Below are 19,543 nucleotides of genomic sequence, written 5' to 3'. Positions count from 1 at the left end.
GTACATAGAAGAAAAATTCGTCTATTTAAAAAAGGAAAGAAGAAAATTTTACGACTCTCCTGTGCCTTGGAATAACCTTACAAACAGTCTGACTTGAAAAGAGATATTAAGCTGTGAGAACTGATGCGCACTTTTATATGAACCTCAACCTCTTTGGACCAGAACTTTCTGTGATGTATATTCATGTCGTAAATGTTGTTGAGCATGAAACTGCAGTCGTTAGGATTTATAAATAAAAGTGTTATTAAAGCCCACAAGCTTTCGAGTAAGTGCAACACCAGGAATGAAATGTGCTGGGCCATCGTCTGACGATACCTCTACAAGAACAAATCCAGGTTAACTCCATTATCGACCAACATACTTGTATCTCATATATTAGACAAAGAGATCAGATTTTAACATTAGCCACAGGAAACAAGTCATAATTATATATAATCACTATCTTTCCTCTCCAAAATGGGGCAGTCATAAACTTTTTATGAGCAGAGAACATGAAAATAAGTAGTAAATATTAATATACTTGAGAGTGATTAATCTAAACTGCACTTTGATAGTTCATCAAATATATTTTCAATAGAAAATCTGATATAAATCATCATCTTAGCTCTGCTAAAGTACCATTGCAAACCATGGCTGGTATAAATCCCATGAGATAAGTTTATTATTCTGAAGTATTTATTCCATTAAGAATTGTGTGCAACCTTTTTAGTGAAAATGACGTTTTCACAGGTTTCTGCCAAGACACCTTTCTTTGCATGAGGTTTGCTGCAAAGACCTTATTTGACAAATTAAATAATATTCAGAGATGCTATTCTACCAAAAATGTTTTCTAACAGCAGCTCTATTTTGTTGTATTTGGACTGAAATGTATGCTTTTTCTTTGTTTCGTTCATTTTTGAGTAACTTGTGAGTCTGGGTTATTTTGTGAGTACCTAGTTAGCAATGACCAAGGGACTCCCTTGCATTTACAGAAGATACCTTGCCTAGCGCAAGCTCTGCAGCATGACAATGCTAAATTGTAATATCTCCCCATAGATTTGAGTTACATCAAGTCCATAGGAGAAGCCAGCCTAAAGCCAGCCCTTCAGCTGTAGAAGCGAAGGGGACCGTCGGAAGCTCCTCTCCCAGCCCCACCAACCGTTCCAACCCGCTGCCAGAGCTGCTCATTGCAGTACGCCACAGCAAGAGGTGTGCTTGGATTAGCAGTCAGTGCAATACAAGATCTAGCGAGTGAAACTGTGCTGAAGACAAAACTCCTCCACGTTTTGATGGGGTTTACTTTAGTGAAGCTCTAGACTGGCCCTGGGAATGCTGTGCTGGTGGATGGAGCTCATCGTGGAAACTCCTGCAGCACCCCACCTGTTTAGCATCAACCTAGAGCAATTCGGTTTGTGTGCTGCAAAACTGGTCTCAGTACATGAAAAACTGGCCTCCAACAGCCTACGGGCAGTGGAATACAGGATACAGTTGTCCTACATAGCTTCCCTAGGCTAGACTTCATTCGACCTCTTCAGTTCCTTTTGAATTCTCTCTATCTAGCAAGGACTTTAAACTGTTGAGCAGAAAACAATACTGAAGTTGTGTTACCATTTTATTTCTGTCCTCTAGGCTGGGTTTCATGATAGCGCTGCATTAAATGAAAGCTACCAACCTGGGCATAACGGACTTCAAGGATAAATGAACCTTCTATTAATTTTTCAGGTACCGGAGGTTTCCCTTAGTTTGCTTTCGGCAATCTCAAAACAAGCCCCGTTTTTTTCCCCACGAGCTGTACCATCACTTAAATTCACAGCGGCCAGCCTTCTCAGTCATCCCATCAATGCATCCAAAATGCCTGCACAGATCACACATGGCTGTGCAGGTACAACACACCTGGAGAGAGGCAGGGAGGCAGCTCTAGGGATGTACTGACAAGATGTAACTTGTTTCCAGTTTGTTTTCACCCACGTTTTGCTATGCTAGAGAACTTCCAGAGCAATGTATCCCTAGCAGCTTCTATAGCTGAACTCTTTTTTTGGTTTTCCTCTCCTCTAAACACCTGAATTCCAGCAAACTGTTGGCCATGTTTAGCCCTGTAACGGGTCTCTGACACAGAGCGCTGCAGAAGCTAGAGCCACAGCTTGAGGGAAGAGCTGGGGGGTGGAAGATGCAAGTACAAGCAAGAGCAATCGAGCTCCTACCACCTTTCTCCGCTTTACAACCTTCCCCTGTGGTAAATACATGTTCAGGATGCAGAGAGCCCAGTGTTCCCACTACAAGCTAGCTGCCTCAGTCTTGTGACATCCTCACCCACCCAGAATCTCACTTGTGGCTGTGAGCTCCCACCAGTCAGTACGTCCAGGGAGAACTGCCTCAGGTACCAAATGTGCATTCTGACATCAAAGAACTGTGGCAGCTCCTTATGCAGAACCTACAGAAGCTTCTCACGTATCCTTGAACTAGCACATTGCACAACCGACTGAACCCCAACTCCCATTACCTGGCTGAACCCTGTGTCAATCCATACATGCACACTATTCGTTCCAATATATTGCATGTATCGGCCATCACAGAAGGTTCATTTATCCAAAGGTAAGTACCAGACCAAACCTCCCTGATCACTTTACTGTTTTACACAATAAAACATTCTACCTGTGCAGCAAATGGTAGAGGTATTAGAGGTGCACACATCCTTCCATTACCCAAAGTCACAAATTACCACTCAAAAAATCCCAGGACAAAGCTCCTCTTGAATTCTGTGATCATCATACAGAATTCTGGGACTGATTTAGTGGGACAGCTTGAACAGTAGAAGGCCACGTACAACTGCCATGCCCGCAAAGTTTAGGATCACTCCTTTGCTGGGCTCAGGTTTTGCAGTCGTCGGTTTGAGGTTTTGATATAACACTGAACACTAATTTCCTCTCTGTGAAAACAAGGCTTTTGCCGTTTCTTAACACTCTGGTTTAAAACTACCGCTTCATGGTTTTATGTGGCACAAGGATTCCCATCCATCAGCCTTCATTCAGTCTGAATGTCCCGAGACCCACACGCAGCACTGCACAAACCGAGGCTGCAAGCATGTACGCAGCATTAAACTATTTTGCATCACCCTGTGACAATCTGCTTCTCTCGAAGACAGACCTTGAGCAGGATCACATCATCACCGTTTAGTTCTTAAAGAAGAGGCCAATATATGAAATAGGTTTTATTTTATTAAACCTCTCATCTCGATCAGTTTTTGTATCAGATGCTTCAATCCAGCACTTGCTGATACGCTGTCTCATGGTGGTTTGTTTCAAGATCTAGACAACTGTAAACAGAAAGTGAAAGAGCTTTTAGAAAGGCTTTAACATAGCAAATGTGAAATTGAACGTTTATGTACACATGACAAGTTAATTGATCTGATAGGTTTAAGGCAAGACAAAAATTAATAGCTCAAAAATGTACTTAAGTTTATGCAGAAAATATTACTTGACAATGAGAAATGGTTCAAAATTGCTTAACAAAGGTAACAAGTCACCCTGTCTCTCAAGAACTCTGAACAGCACTAAAAATATTTTTTTCAGTAGCCTGTAAGCGCCCGGTATCTGGCTGCCACTAAGATTTAGTTTATGAAAGTCACTTCATGAGGATCCTCTTTCCTGCTCAGGTTCAGAAGCCACACAACATTTATTTTAAATACAACTCAGCCTGACTCATGCTACACAAGTATTTTGTACCACGTATGGAATCATATGTAGCTGAGATGTCTCAAACTACTCCACCAGTTAAAATTCTTAAATCAACCCCAAATCCTTGAACTCAACTTCAGTAGCAAATGTGCATACACAACGTTAAATAGTTGTCTGTCACATTGACTTTGTTTACAAGAATTTACACACACTACACAGAAGACCCCTATATATAAATTAAGTGCTATCCACTTTTTTAAAATAAAGTCAGTGTCCAACCAGGAAGTCCTCTCTGTAAATAGCTGGAAACTGGTCTTTCATCCCAGGTCAGTTGGTTTTCAGTTCCCAATAGCTACCACAACTGGCATTCACAGCACAGAAATAAAGCGCCTCAGTTAGATGTTTATCCCTACAGCAGTGTAAAGCCAAGTCATTAAGAAAAATCAAGAAATCTGGTAGAAGTTTTACAAGAAGCCTTATACCACTGCATCTCTATAGGCAACGTGGTTCAGCACTGCCTCACTGAGGCAGATGAGCCCTGTCAAGTCCCCCATTCAGGTAACCATCTCTAGGTGTTTGCTTCTCAAGCACGTTGCCTCACATCCCTGTTGTTCCCAGCTCCCACATTCCCAAAATCACAGATTTGAAGAAACAAGCTAAGGTGCCAGCCTTGTCCTCAGAAAGAACTTAACACACCTGACAAACACAGCATAGTAACGTACAAAATAACACCACTCTCCCTAAGACGACACCAACCTGTTAGAGTTTTACTCATCTGCCTGCTGTACTGTTCCCTTCTCAGAGACGTAGATACCGTCCAAGAATTTCCTGATATCCTTGTTCTTGACCGTAGTGGCTTGCTGGATCAAGGCAGCTACGAACAAAGCAAGACCGTTAGCACAAAACAAGAGGCCCAACCAAATGCCTCTCCAGTATTTCAACTAATAAATAATGCTGTCACTTGGAGAAGGGAAACAATAGCTTGAAAAACTGTCAGTTCTGATGAAGAAAGAATACATTTCACTGAGCCTAGCTTCGCAACTTTGGGTAGAGATGGTCTATTACTGCATACTTGTACATCTGAGAAGCTGAGGTTTTCTCTAAGCTTTAAAAAAGCACAACCACCAATGAAAAGCAAATTACACTGACCAGATTTAAAAGAACAAACACACTGAACTGTCATTTACCTCAGTATTAGAGAAAAAGGAAAAGAAGTTTGCTAAACTGACATCTTCAGGTAAAAGTGACGGTGTCATTAAATCTCCCCCTGCATTGACTTCACAAACCTGAGTTGGAGACCAATTCAATGTCATTTCCTTCAAGGATCAGCTCATCTTTCTGGGCCTGAGACACTGCACAGGTAACACCTACAGAAAGCAAAACGCACAAACCATCTGTCAATGATGAAGACAGCAAAGATGTATTCAGGACACAGCGGTTCTGTCCTACCACAATTCACGGATCCTGACAGTATTACTCTAGGTAATAACGAGCTTCAATGACTTAGTTAAAAAAGTCTCCCCAAATGCTCTTCCAGGGCTGCCCTCCCTCAAGAGTTCCAGCACACAAAGATTAGCTGCCTTCAATCCAGAAGATGACCTGCACCGAGTAACGTTCCTACTGAAGCGTTCCTGCATTACAGCATTAATCACCCCCGCAGCACACAGACTAGACATTTTGCCAGCATGACATTGTCAGCTAGGTGGTGCCATTTTCCACATTCTTACGCTCAGACAAAACTGGATTCACCCAAACTAAGAGTCATCAGGGAAAACCCCACCCTCTGACACGTTCAGCAACATGTCACCAGGCACACTGGAGGCATTCATGGGGTAAGCACTACCACACTCAAGAACTGAACGGGAAACTTTCACTTGCAAGAAAAACACAAGTAAGGTTTCATAGCTTGATCTATTTAATTAATAGATGTTAAGCTAGCATTTTAACTAACACGTATCTTTAAAATAAAAGCCAATTTTTAAAGAAAGCAAGTAGTCAAATTAATATTCCACTGTAAATTGAAGTTGCAGCTACTGTAAATCACTCTACACTGTATCACATCAGACCAGCCTGGTGCTTTCATCTAAACCCACCCTCAAACACCATCTGTAACACCAATACCTTCATCAGCAGTAGAACTACCAAAAAAAAAAGTTTCATCTGGGAAGTACCCCCTACAATCTTAGGGTAACTGTGTTTAAGAAATGTTTTGTCTCTTCCTTGTGGAACTTTAATAAGATCCATCGAACGCCTGCCCTGTCAGACACCTAGCTAAAACTCCAATTATGCAAAACTGGGTAAGATGAAAATCACGATGTATGCTACTGGCTAATCAAGATACTCAGAACAAAGTAACACTTTAAAGACCAAAAATATGAGGTACTGTAAAATTAGTTCACATACTACATTTGAAACAGAAACACCAATTTAAAATTGAGCACCAGCAGTTATAATGCCAATGAACACTGTCAAGATTGAACGATGATGAAATTAAACTGAGATCCTTGTAATTCCTATTGCATTAACTAGCTTTAAGCTTTCTCCCTACTAAAGATTTATGAAAAGCAAGTTACAATCATTGTCAATTATAAATCTGAACAGCAGTAAACATATTGTAAGGTTCCATATATTCAGACAGACTGGAAAATGCTGCTTTGACAGTCATTTGCCATCTCCCGCTGTCTATGGCAGCCTAAAGAAGACAGTTTAGAAACCCCATCACAAACAGTTAAGTGCAACACCTGCAGGTGCGCTCACCTGGCCTCATGCGCACCCTGCGGATGTACTTCTCTCCCAAGAAGTTTCGGATTTCCACCAGTGAGCCGTTATCCTGGATAACTACGTTGATGGGGAAGTGAGCGTACACTGACCTCATCTTGTAACGAAAGCCCTGGGATAAAGGACATCGTCAGATATTGAAATAAAAGCACATCCAAAAAAACACAGGTGCATAATGCTTACTGGATACATTTAAAAATGAAATATACTGACGATAGTTTCCTAGTAAGGACAAGTTGCTAAGCCCAAGAAATATTTGAAGCTTATTGTTCAGGTTTTTCTCCACCTGCAGAACTTGTTTGACAGCAAGGGGAGAAAAAAGAAGCATACATGCACACTAACTTGAATACTGAAAAAAGCTTGCACTGAAGTAAAAGGCTATTGCAACAAAAACGACGTGGTTCTCCTACTTCAAAATACAACTTACCAGCGTAACACCCTTAATCATGTTCTGTACATGGCTGCAAATTGTGCGAACTGTTGCCAGCTCCTTCCTGTTACCCCACCACTTGTCAACACGCAGCTGGGTTAAGAAAAAAATAACAAAGCTTTCAGGACATTTCAAAACCAAAACCAAAGAACTTTGTGACAAACTAAGAGGGAGAAGTTCAAGTTAACTACTAGAAGTGTAGAAGTATTATTGGATGACTGTTGAATGCCCATCCAGCTCAAGCCTTATGTCCCAACACCCAATGCAAAGTTTTTCATCTTCTTTTTGCCCCATTACCCACAAAAGTTCAGAGAAACTAGGACAGGCAGTGGATATAAAAAAGCTCTGACACCTTGGCTCTTGAAGAATACGATAACCTTCCAAATAGCACACCAGTTGTTCTGGGATCAGTCACCCATATGTAATCTATCAGCTTCTTAATGATGCACTGCATAAGGAGCCAGTGTTTTTATGATCCAGCAGGTGCTTGTCAATAAGTTACTGAAATCACCCACTCTTCCCGTTTTTTCTTAAATCCTTAAGACTACGCAAAAACATTATGCACCTATTTGGAAAACACCAGCTCTCCCAATGTAACTTGCCAATTCTGAAAACTTAAACGCACAGAATTAATTTTATCTAGTTTAAACAGGCCAGCTCAAAAAACAGCATACAACAGGGAACCCCTTCCCTGGTAGTTATAACTGCAGCTACGAAGGGAATCAACCAACAACTTCATCCCAAAACATGACAGAACTTCAGGACTGTCACGGAGCCTGAGTGGGTCAGTGCCCCACAACTCCCCTTTCTTTCAGAAAATACAAAAATAAACACTCAGTAATTTACTTGCAGCATGAAAGACCTGTTACACGCCCCCACCTTCTCCCTAGGAGCATAAACCCCAACCGTGCAGCACTCACCTTCTTGTGTTTCTTCCCCAGTAGAGACAGCTCCACGTTGATGTGGTTAAAATCCCTCCGCAGGGTTCCCCGGGGCCCCTTCACAATGACGGTGCGGCCCTTCAGCAACACGCTGACTGCGAACCAAAGACAGAACCGCGTTAGCCAGCCGCGGGGCCGCTACCCGGGGGGCTTTCCGCACGCAGCCGTACCTTTGTCGGGGATGTCAACGGTCTGGTTGCTGAGAATGGTCTTCATCCTACGGGCGACAACCAGAAGGAGTTGGGAGCCTCGAAGACGAGCCCCTCGCCGCCCCCCTCCCCCCCTCACGCCCCCCAAGCCCCCCAGCTACGGGCGCCGCCCCACAAGCCCAGGCTAGGCCGCGGTGAGGCCTCCGCCGGGGGGGGGGGGGGGGTGAGGAGGCGCCATCGGGGCGGCTCCCGGCCCGCAGTCTCATCAGAGCGCCGCGATGGCGGCCGGCACCGCCCCGGGAATCTGCCCGCACCCCCCGCGGGGCGCTGCGGGGACCGCCCGCGGCGGATGGCAGCGGATGCGGAGCGGCCGCGGGGCGGATGGCGGCCGCGGGCTCCCCCTCACCTGGCGGCGCGCGGGGCGGAAAGGGGCGGCGCGTGACGTCATCACGTAGTTATACCCGCTCGGCCCCCTGACGTCATCACGGGGAGGCAGGCAGGAGGGAGCGAGGCTCGACGCGCGCCAACGGGGGCGGGCAGCCGAGCGCCGAGCGCATCGATCGGGGGAAGGGCTGGGGGGGGCGGCCGCCATGTCGCTGCTGCCGCGGGGCGGCCGCTGCGGGACCGGCACCGCCGTGATCAGCGCCCGGCGGCTGCTGCTGGGGCCCCGCGCACGGGTGAGGGGGCGGCGGTCGGCCGGGGGGAGCCTGCTGAGGAGTATTTAGTGTTACGGGCTTGGGTGGTTGTGAACTGGCGGTATTTATAACCGATACATTTATAAATCAATAAACTGTGCCATCTCTTGTTTATTTTCAGGTGTCGGGGAGCCACGCGTGTAACCGGTACGGGACATCAGGTTCCCTGCCAGAGGAAAAGAAGAAATTTCTCCAAAATGGACCGGACTTACAGGACTTTGTCTCTGGAGATTTGGCGGACAAGAGTGCCTGGGCTGAGTATACGGGCAATTTAAAACGCCAGAAAGGCGAAAGGTAATGGTCATTTCGAGCAGCTGCAGTTGCGCCCATGCAGTATCTCGCATGTTTAGTATGAACTACAGAACATACACAGTGCGCTGTCTTTAAATTATCTTGTCAAAGTGCTTGCCAATTTGATTTTTGAAGAAAAAACACAGTAATAACTTTAAATACATGGTGAAGCATTAAAACATCGTGGTATTTTGCTCACTTGAGTGCTTGTGTATCAAATTATAAGTATACATAAATAGGTGAGTATAGTGAAGTGGTGAAAAACTATTATCGATATTGAAAAACAAATTAATGCAGAGTAAATTTTAAAATGCTTAAAACATTTCTAGTTAGCAATTTGATCAGACTTTGTGATAGGCGTGCAAATTACACTGCCATTAATTGCTGCCATCTCCACTGTTGCACTATTAAATCCCACTGCTAACAGTTTTAAACCTTCCAATGACAACAAACTCCTACTTTTGAATATTGGGATGGTAATAAGCATGGAAGACGGAAGTCTGTTACGACTATGAGTGATGTTAATATTGGTCACTGAGCTGTGTCAATATCCAGGGAACCTTTCCTCATTGTGATACGTAACAAGTTGACGTAGATCTAAGAAATTAATGGAAACTTGCGTAAATATTTTATTAATCATAATTTTATTAATCCTGTTTGCTTGATTTCTTTTTCAGGCTGCGGCTTCCACCATGGCTGAAAACAAAGATTCCCATGGGAAAGAATTACAATAAACTAAAGAATACCTTGAGAAGTTTAAATCTTCACACGGTAAGTCTAGTACCAACCAAATTTTCCTGTAGAAATAAGGGATTTTTCTAATGATGCAGAGTTATTTTTTTGTGGAAGACAGGTAGAAATTATGTCTTGCATGGTCTTGCAAGCCCAAAGCTGGTCCTTTTTGACTGTGGTGAATTTTACCCTTAATGAAAAAAAAAATCTTATAGAGAATTTCATGCTTTTCTGCTATGATTTTAAATATTAGAGTTTACTGCTTGCATCACCAATGAGGTCAGAAGATGCTACATGTGACTATTTTTAATGGAAACAGTTTCAGAGCTATATAACTGTTTTGTAAGAAAAGAAATTTTAGAAATACCCATTTCATTAAATATATGTTCAAGATGATAAAAAGGGGTGGGTGTGCATGGAGGGTTGTTTTTTTTTTCAGAGCAAGGTCATGCTTTGATGTATCATAGATCTTGTGAATATTGAATCTTGTGCAATTGGTAAATGTAAAATATTAATGGCGCTGCGCTAATTAATAAGGCAGTTACTTGTCTGAGGAATTTTTGGAGTTGTGGTAGAGGAAAGGAGTGGAAATGGATGTAATGCACCAATGACTTTCTTCCTAGCAATTCTGCTGACTGCTTCAATAACAATGTGTGACTGTTAAATCTCATTTATCGCAGAAGGACTTAGGTTTAGTTTGTAGGCTAGTGTTGAAATACACATTACAGGACTGTCTGTTTAACCTCAGGTATGTGAGGAAGCACGTTGTCCCAACATTGGAGAATGCTGGGGAGGTGGCGAATATGCTACAGCTACAGCTACTATTATGGTAAGCTATTACCTTTTTCATAAGTATTCTGTTGCTGTTTGAGCTGATTGTTGTATCTCCGACAATATGCTACAATCTCTGCTACAGTGTTTTGGGTCTGTTATATGAAATCTATGGTATGTCACTGTCCTTACTATTTTCATTATTATTGGGATTTGTCTGATTTGCAACATGTGGCTGTTTCTCGGCTGAACAGTAGTGATGTGTGACATGTAAATGTAGGAATGCCTTTCTTATTTCAGCTGATGGGTGACACGTGCACTAGAGGTTGCAGATTTTGCTCAGTAAAGACAGCAAAAAATCCACCTCCACTGGATCCTGAGGAGCCTTACAACACAGCTAAAGCTATTGCTGAGTGGGGCTTGGATTACGTTGTATTGACATCTGTGGACAGAGACGGTTAGTACGTTGTCATTAACATCTTCCAGTGTAAGCTCTCATATGCGTTACATGGGGTAAAGACAGACCTTACTGCTCAGCACAGTTGTTGAGGATTCCTATTTTAAAGGAGTCAACAATCTGAACCTCCCCTGGAGCTACTTGAAGATGTTGCCTTGTGTTCTACCACTTGTCACCTCAGAAAGGAGACTGACACTCTCCTTTCTAAAAACCCTCTTTTTAGGTAGTTGTAGAGAGCAATGAGGTCTAGACATTAAAAATATCACAATATTTTATTAAATATAATTACTTTTTTTTGCAAAGTACAAACATGTGCACTGTATTCTGTTACTTGCTGAGCAAATAAAAAAATAAATCTACATTCATACAGAATAATATTACAGAACTTCCTCCCAACAGCTAAAGCTGAATAAATTATTCTTAACAATACTGAAAGTTGCTTTTTTCTATGGTTGTAGTAGCTCCTTTGTGGTGACACCACATAGGTGGGCAAAACTGTTGTGAAGACTCTTCAGTATACTTCAGTTGAAAGTCCAGTAGCTTCAAAGTAGCTTACAATAAAAGAGCAATAATACTTAGTTGGAAATATTTATTTTTTGTAAGTCTGTTTGTCAGATCAAAACCATAAATGGTTCAAGTCATTTTTTGCTTAGGCCGACAGTGCACCCACAAAACCAAGTAAATTTAGAGTAAACATTTGAAGCCTGCCCTAAATGATCATATTTAGTCTGCGTGCAGAATAAGGCTTGGTAGAATATCTGTTGTAACCTTCAGGCATAAGCAGTAAGATAAGACTGGTGTTTCAGCTTTTGACCAAGAACTGCTGCTTTATTTGTTTGTATTTAAATGTGACTCGGCATTTTTTGTGGCACTGCTAATAAGTGAATACATTTCTTGAACAGAAAGCTTAACTGAGTAATTGAAATGCTTCTAGATATGCCTGATGGTGGAGCAGAACACTTTGCCAAGACAGTCTCTCATCTGAAAGAAAGGTATATTAATAATGTATTACTATTACTATTAAACCTTTAGAGAGTGGTATGGCATGTAGGTCAAAATTACCTTCCGGTGAATTATTTCAGGGACCATACATGTACAAAAGTCTGCCTTTAGCCTGCTTGTATACCTTTTTTCCCTGTTTTTCATCTTTCTGGTGTAATGGTCCCAAAGTATGGTCTCAATTTTAATACATTTCCAATTCAGGTTTATTTAAAGCTAAGCTCTGGATTATTTCTTTAACCATGTGTCAGGTCAGGAATATATCTCCTCTGTATATCAAAGCTACGATATTAAAATAATATTGAAAACCTTTTAAAGTTAACCTGCAACTGACAAAAAATCACGTACAGACAGTTAAGTGTGATTGTTTAAGAGACTGCAAGAATGGCTTTTATATAATTTGACTTTCATTCTGTGTTAGCTCACATCAGTAAAATTGGAAATAAACATATTGCTCTTTAATAATATTGTAGTTCAAACAGAACAGTAATCCTTAGTATTTGGAGAAGTCTCTTGTTTTAGCAATGTATCCTGAATTAACTTTGCTTTGCTTCTCAGAGCATCGTTGATTCAGGTTTTTTTGTTCTGTTTTTGCTGTATTGAGCTTTTTAGCAACAGTGATACAAATTCCATAGATTTGTTCATTTTCTGTCTCTTTTTCAGGAATTCAAAAATTCTTGTAGAATGCCTAACTCCTGATTTTCGAGGGGACCTTCAAGCTGTGGAGAAAGTGGCATTATCAGGACTAGATGTGTATGCCCACAATGTGGAAACCGTTCCAGAATTACAAAGGTAAGCAAAAGTAGTATGTATAAATGGAAGTAGAAGACGGTATAAAAACAAAAGGGATTTTGTAAAAGGGATTCTTTGTGACAGAGTCAAAGCTAATTATTTAAATCATTGTTAAGGCTTTGGCTGTCAGTTCTCTATATTCCATTCACGAGTGGTACTGACACCCCAACGTTTTCCTGTCTTATATAACCTGCCAATGGAAAAAATGTTATGTATCCGTCTACCCTGGGGTTTTATATAGGCTTTTCAAGGGAAAGGATTGTCCTAAAAGTAAAAAATTGTATTTTGTGAGGTACTCTATTTGCAAAACTTTCTCAATAGTAAGTGTTTTTACCCAACTTTAGCCTACACTTTTTTTTTGTTTTGTGGTTTGGATTGTGTTTTGGAAGGAAACGTGCTTGCTTTGTTGGGTATGTTCATGTCAGTCTTTAGCATGTTGTTTTTCTGCAGTTGTAAGGGCATCATCATCACACCTCGACGTGAGAAAAACTTTGCTAAGACAGGAAAACTCTCTAAAACTAGACCAATGTGGGGCGTCAGACCTCATCCCTGACACGGCACAGGGACTAACGCCCAACCCCAGGCTGGGGAGGCTGCCAGAAGCCGCCAGCTGGGGAAGGAGCCGCAGAAGCGAACCAAGAAGCCCCCAGCCCCGCCGGGGGGGCTCCTCACGGCCCCCGGTGCCCGGCGGGGAGCGCTGAGGAGCGGGGCCGGGCCGGGCGGCGAAATGGCGGGGGCCGGGCGCAGCTCCCGGCGTGCCCCGGGCGCGGCGGCGCCTCCCTGCCCGCCGCCCGCCGCCAGAGGGCGCCGGCCCCGCACCCGGGGGGTCCTGACGGGATCCGCCGCGACCCGGCCCGGCCCCGCAGCGCCCCGAGGGGCCCCGGGGGCACCGAGAGGCTCCGGGGGGGCGGCGAGAGGCCCCGCCGTGCCCCCCTCGCTGCTCCCTGCCTGCCCGCGGAGCCTCGTCCACAGCAGGGGGAGTGTCAGCAGCCGCCTGCTGGTGTGAGACCCCTGAGTGAAACCTCTGAACTCTCTCTTTTTCTTCGTAGAATTTAGCAGGATTAAGCTCTCTCGGCATCTCTGAGTTACCTGCCTTCTTCCTCTCTCTCTTTCTTTTTTTTCCTTGTGCCGAAAATGTTAAAAGGAAGGTCCGCGACCCCCGAGCCAACTTTGAGCAATCCGTGCGCGTGCTGAAGCATGCTAAAAAGGTCCAGCCTGGGGTTATCTTGAAAACCTCCATCATGCTGGGGCTGGGCGAGACGGATGAACAGGTGTACGCAACGATGAAACGTGAGTTGGGGCTGAAATACACGTTTGCGTGTATGAACTTTATTACGTTTGAAAACAGCGGTGAGCATCCTCACAAATCAGTTTCCTGGAGGAAAGGCTTTCAAGGCTTTATGGGAAAAAAACGTTTGGTTAAAAATGACCAAACTTCTGAAATACTTAGCTTCCGTATGGCTGTCAGGTTTTCAGAAACAATTTGACATGTAGATCCATTCCCTGTTGATTTCAGTGGCAGATATAACTATCTTTCTGTGACTATTTTAACATCCCTAATCCTTGCAGTAATCAAGCAATGGGCTTGCAACATAGTTGCCTTAGTGCACATTTCTTTTTAGAAATAAGACGTTATTGTTTAGTTTACTTTGGCTTACTTAGTTGTTAAAAAAAAAAAAGGCTATCCCTGGAGTTGTAGCATTTTCTTATGTGTTGGTTTTTTGGTTTTTTTTTTTTCAATTTATTTTTAATAGGAGAAAAGTTCACAGTGGTAAGTGAATACAATGTACTTTTAAGAAGAAATTATTTAATTATATAACATTTCTCCTATATCCAGCTGAAAGAATGTCTACCTGGTACTTTCTTTTGTGCACAACAACCCATAGTTAGAATGCAGTGATATAGTCTATTTTTTCTACACCTATCCTACAGTCTGGACCATAAGTTACATAAGGTTACAGTTCCTGATTTTCCCATCCTTCCTGCCTCGTATTAGCAGACCGCTTGCAAGTTTCTGCAGGCATCAAAACTAACATATAGCCTTAAGTGTGTAAAACTGTTAAAAGATGTTGACAACTTCCCTTGGATTTATATCTCTTCAGACAAGTATGCATAACTTCAGCATGAAGACTTTGAAACAATGTAGAAGTGCCAAGTGTATGCGCGTGCATCCATTTTTTGTCAAACAAGGGCTCTGACCTAAAGACACAGTGAAAAGCAGTAAAATAAAAAAGAGCGTGTCATCTCTGCAGTGAGACAAGTGACTGCAGTGCAGAGTGACGATGTTCTCTCTGGCTCTGAGCTACATCAGGCCTTGCACGAGTGAGGATTGCAGAATGCAGTGCGTGGTTACTGCTCATGGAGACTGCAGGATGTAACCCCCACGAGATGCTGCGGGGTGACCCTGGTTCAGCCTTGCAAGTAGGGTGTTTCCCAGCTGCTGGCAATCCCTTGTGATACTTTTGCCACTGATGAGGAATTTTCTTTTCACAGTATTGCGTGAAGCAGATGTAGATTGTTTGACCCTGGGACAATACATGCAACCAACAAAACGTCACCTAAAGGTAAACATGCCTTTAATTTACATGCAGTGTTTTGGTCTTTACCTTGCAGTAAAGTTTCTTCTTTCTACAGTGGGATTTGATATGCATCCTTGACCATGGATGTTGGGAAAAATTTCCTTCTTCGCTGAACTTGATTTTCGTGTTACAGGCTCCTTGCTAGAAATGACTTCAACTGTCTAATCCTTTCCGTCTCCTGCAGACTTCACATTGCTACTTGCTACTATTAGCTGGGGAGACAGCTGGAGCTGAGGCATGATTCTGCAAAACAAGAGCCTCAGTGTATGCCTCGAACGTAATGGCTCAAGCCAGCTCTCGTTCGCTGCCTCATAGGCTGTCCCGTAATGGTGCCACTTCAGCTGTGAAAATTACCATTTTCTCCTTCTGTAATCTGTCCAGAGCCAGGGTCTTTGTTCTGTTCCTCTGTTCCACTGAAATAACTGTTAGTGAAGAGATTTGTAGGACTACTGTGGGGTGTTTTTTTTTTTTTTTTTTTTACAAATTTGGACAAAAAAAGGATTGTGCAAAAGGACCATTCAAAAACAGAGTAAAGAAAATGATGAAGCAACAACTAGAAATTATATTCTAAACTTATCAGCTATATCTGAAAAGCGAATAAAATACACCCTGTGGGTGAAAAGCAGAGAGGAAAATAGTTTTCATGACTTGACTGTTGAAAGTTTTGGAACGTTATGTTTTGAACTTGAGATGTAACTGTTTCATGTCACTATGTGCTGTCTATATTTATTTCTTTTATATTAAGACCTGATCAAAATTAATTCTTTTTTACCTAGGTTGAGGAGTATATAACTCCTGAAAAATTTAAATACTGGGAAAAAGTAGGAAACGAGCTCGGATTCCATTACACAGCCAGTGGGCCTTTAGTGCGTTCCTCCTATAAAGCAGGTAAATTACTACAAAGTGTTAGATTATTTAGGACATGACTTTTATATAAAAATTAAAACTGTGAAGTAATGGTCAGCAAAGCTCACCTTTGCTCAAGGGCAACTTATCTAGTCATCCTTTGTTTTTTTTATTATTTACCCTTCCTGTCTTCTGTAGTTCATCTGAGTGCATCAGTGTGGCACTACCCGGTATTTGTATGATAGCTTAATGCGGGAGGCAGGATCCATTTAGAGGGGGCACCAGCTTCAAGATTTCCATTACATTCTGCCTCTTAAATACTTCAGGGTTTAAGGGGGCCCTTCGTGATACAATTTTGTTGCTGTTGGCAGAATTTATTTGCAGTGCCCTAGAAATAATTAGCTGCACTTACGGCAGTGCATTTTCTGACAAAGCACTGGGTAGTAAGTAGCAACTGATCCTGCTGAACTGTTGTGCAGATCCAACATCCTGCCTTTTCCTAAGCAGAGAGTAATCATCATCCAGGGGCACCCTGCTTCTCAGACGACTTTAATGCCAATTCAAACAAGATTTATAGCAGGCTTCGCTACAGGTTGCTGATACTTTATAAAATAGGAATTAATTTTTAATTAAATCAATTCACCTTGGCCTGGGTGAAAGCACAAAGCAGCAGAGGTTGTCCATAAAATTGGGCATGAAGAAAATAAGGATTTTTAGGGGGTGAGAGCTGTTGCTTGTTGGATTATGGGTTTGGGTTTTCTTATGTCCTTGCTGTATGTATTGAAAGCAGCGTTGTGTAGAATATAATTGCTACAGAATAGCGGTAAGAGCAATTGTATTGTAGAATACAATGCTCATTAAGTAAGAATGTGTATTTTCGTTTATTTCATGGAAACACAAAAATCACTTTTGCTGTGTTTTTTTTTCCCCTTCGACTAGGTGAATTCTTCTTGAAGAACTTAGTAGAAAAAAGGAAGACAAAAGTCATCTGAAAATGAGAGCGAACCTATTTAAAGCAGTCAGTTTTAAGGATCCTTTTTTCAGCTCATAATTACACTCAGTTCCAGAAATACAGAAGACCAGATGGTGGAGGCATGAATAAGCTTACTCTCCTTCTAGAACACTTTACTCTCGCCAAAACACTTAACATCATTTTACCTAATTCCTCCTGGCAGTGCTACAACTACGTAGTACTTCTAGTGTTCAGTAACAAGTCAGGAGACAGAACTGCTTCTGAAAGAGCAAAGGAATTGAGGTGGAGGAAATGTAAGCTGAAATAATCAGATGGGTTTAAATAAACAGGTGTGATAGTACCATCAATATTGCTGCAATTAGATCCTTGTTACGATGCTAATAACGGGTAATTCAAAAGGTACTGATCTCTTGATGTATCTTACCATTATCATGCAATGCAAGCTTGCAGGGACTCCGGGAAATAGAGGTGTATATGTCAAAGGACCACAGTAGGGCTACGGTTAGCCACACCAGAGGAAGTATTGTTAATGATCTTTCAAGAAGTGGTGTCTCTTATCTGCATCTTACAAAAACTAACTGTGCCCTTCTGATAGGTAACGCTCTTCATCTGTACAGAACCGTGGATGTTCCGTGCTGTGTTTGTACGCCATAGGTATTGTCTGAGCACTGAAGGGGAGAGTTCAATACCCAGCCTAAGACTGGGGTGGTTTTGTTTAATTGGTCTGGTTACCTGCCCCTTGGAGGCCTGATCTGGCTGTTAAATCTGAACGCAGAGATGTGGATGAAATGTGGAATCTGTTATATACTGTACTAAGCTCAAGTGAAATTAAAGCATGGCTTATGGTATACTAGCAGTTGTAGATTTTTCTCTTTTCAGTCATGATAGTCTCTCCGTTGTCTGCTCTGAACATCATATACAGTTTTTGAGTTGGTTTAAGCTTTTTTTTCTTCATGAAATTGTTTGGGAAACATGCCAGGAAGGGGTTCTCTAGTTCCAAACCAACTTCGTTGAAGTAATCCTGTAGCTGGCTGCAGTACTTCTGTACGCTGCTGTTGTCTAGAGGAAGGAGAGTGGACGCTCCACACAGCAAGATGTTAGAAGGATGACAGCTAATTAGCAAGTTAATAGAATAACAGAAACTTGGTATTGTCACAAACAACAACAGTCAAATTATACCACCGAGGCCAGGGGCGCACAATTAACTCGTCACGAAATTAAGTAGAGCAGTATTAAAGCATTATGAATACAAACAGTCTTAAGGCAGTATTAATTAAACAGCATAATGGTAGTGTAAATTAGGGGGAGACATACCTGGGTCATAAAGAACGTAGTAATAGCTACATGTTGTAATGGCAAAAAACATAAGTTATAATAAACTGTCTGCCCATTAGTCTTGGAAAGACCAGGCACACTTTGAGCCTGGCCAGCTGAAATACACCAAATACCAGAGCAGGGGAAGGTTATCACTCGCTGTGGTAAGGAAATGGAATGCTCCCTCCCCAACACCAGGATACCCACACGTTTAACAGCTGCCAGCGTTTATTAGAGGTCCTACTATGAATAATGTTGTTGACTTGCCTGTAGAGCAGATTTAAGAGAATTTCCGTTGCTTTTGCCAACTTTCTACTCTTTCAGCATATTGACACCAGAAAAATAGAAAAAGGAATTCTGAGCCACACAGTTATTTTAAAGCCAATAAGAGGACATTGCACAATAATTATCCGTGACTTTTTTTCTAGCGAGAGAAATAATGCTTCTCTAAACCCAGTAATGTTATTTCATGGTAGAAGTATTTTGTGAACTGCCCATGGGTGGTTCAGATGATCTCACGCTTTTACACAACTGTCTGACAGGAGGCACCAAGATACACAAGCTATATAAACTATTTTCTAATCACATTTTGCTATGGTTTCTACAGAAAGCAGATCCGTTTTGACTTTATAAATGAGTATACAAAACAGAAAAAATATAATTAGTCTTTGAGGACCTCTGACAATTTGTGCAATAGAACTGTCTAGTCTAGTTCTTTTCCTAGGTGAGAAACTGGTTTTACAACCATCTTTCTTCCCTATCACCCATTTTTTCCTATAACTACATTTTTAAAGGCACCAAATATTTCAAGAACTCGTGACTTTTCCAGTTTTGTTTCTGATGAAGTTTCATGGTTAGTGACATTTTCTTTCTGGATGTCACTCTCTTCCTTTTGTCAGCATTTCACAAAACAGCCATAAAGTACTATAAAAACAGTAATTTTCCTCACAAGCAGGAAAACGAACACTTTTGGGACTATGATCTCAAATTAACACAGATTCTTTAAGAGAATAGCTTTTTTTTTTAACATTATATCAATCTACTACACTGTCTGAAGCATAATTAAATCTTATGCAGCTGACTAGAGAATTGCTGCATCTGTGACTTAGAGTCTCTAGGTTAAATAAACAAAGCAAGTGTTCA

At 42.0% G+C, this 19,543-nt stretch overlaps 2 protein-coding genes across 2 annotated transcripts; one reads left to right on the top strand and one right to left on the bottom strand.

The window, feature by feature from the left end:
* Window positions 1-3,174: 3,174 nt before the first annotated feature.
* Window positions 3,175-8,439, bottom strand: RPL9 (ribosomal protein L9). Its single transcript, XM_080590815.1, has 8 exons — window positions 8,358-8,439; window positions 7,973-8,019; window positions 7,782-7,897; window positions 6,859-6,954; window positions 6,411-6,543; window positions 4,940-5,020; window positions 4,410-4,527; window positions 3,175-3,292 (listed from the first exon to the last, which is right to left on the bottom strand). The coding sequence occupies exons 2-7, from the start codon at window positions 8,016-8,018 to the stop codon at window positions 4,421-4,423; spliced, it is 579 nt and encodes a 192-aa protein (XP_080446941.1). The 5' UTR covers window position 8,019; window positions 8,358-8,439; the 3' UTR covers window positions 3,175-3,292; window positions 4,410-4,420.
* A 36-nt stretch (window positions 8,440-8,475) lies between these two features.
* Window positions 8,476-17,939, top strand: LIAS (lipoic acid synthetase). Its single transcript, XM_080590811.1, has 11 exons — window positions 8,476-8,628; window positions 8,768-8,940; window positions 9,615-9,708; window positions 10,418-10,498; window positions 10,741-10,897; window positions 11,832-11,889; window positions 12,560-12,688; window positions 13,833-13,978; window positions 15,182-15,252; window positions 16,044-16,155; window positions 17,053-17,939. The coding sequence occupies exons 1-11, from the start codon at window positions 8,542-8,544 to the stop codon at window positions 17,103-17,105; spliced, it is 1,161 nt and encodes a 386-aa protein (XP_080446937.1). The 5' UTR covers window positions 8,476-8,541; the 3' UTR covers window positions 17,106-17,939.
* Window positions 17,940-19,543: the final 1,604 nt, after the last annotated feature.

The sequence above is a fragment of the Anser brachyrhynchus genome (assembly GCF_964034855.1).
Source record: "Anser brachyrhynchus genome assembly, chromosome: 4".
Taxonomy (NCBI): Eukaryota; Metazoa; Chordata; class Aves; order Anseriformes; family Anatidae; genus Anser; species Anser brachyrhynchus.
Note: the sequence above shows the minus strand (reverse complement) of the source record. Positions and strands in the feature narration are given on the sequence as shown.

Coding starts and splice junctions, on each gene's coding strand:
- RPL9 (XM_080590815.1), bottom strand. CDS start 8,018: ATGAAGACCATTCTCAGCAACCAGACCGTTGACATCCCCGACAAAG. Junction 6,955..7,781: donor TGGGGAAGAAACACAAGAAG/GTGAGTGCTGCA, acceptor TTCTTAACCCAG/CTGCGTGTTGACAAGTGGTG. Junction 4,528..4,939: donor TGAATTGGTCTCCAACTCAG/GTTTGTGAAGTC, acceptor CTTTGTTCGTAG/CTGCCTTGATCCAGCAAGCC.
- LIAS (XM_080590811.1), top strand. CDS start 8,542: ATGTCGCTGCTGCCGCGGGGCGGCCGCTGCGGGACCGGCACCGCCGTG. Junction 10,898..11,831: donor GACATCTGTGGACAGAGACG/GTTAGTACGTTG, acceptor AAATGCTTCTAG/ATATGCCTGATGGTGGAGCA. Junction 16,156..17,052: donor GCGTTCCTCCTATAAAGCAG/GTAAATTACTAC, acceptor CCCTTCGACTAG/GTGAATTCTTCTTGAAGAAC.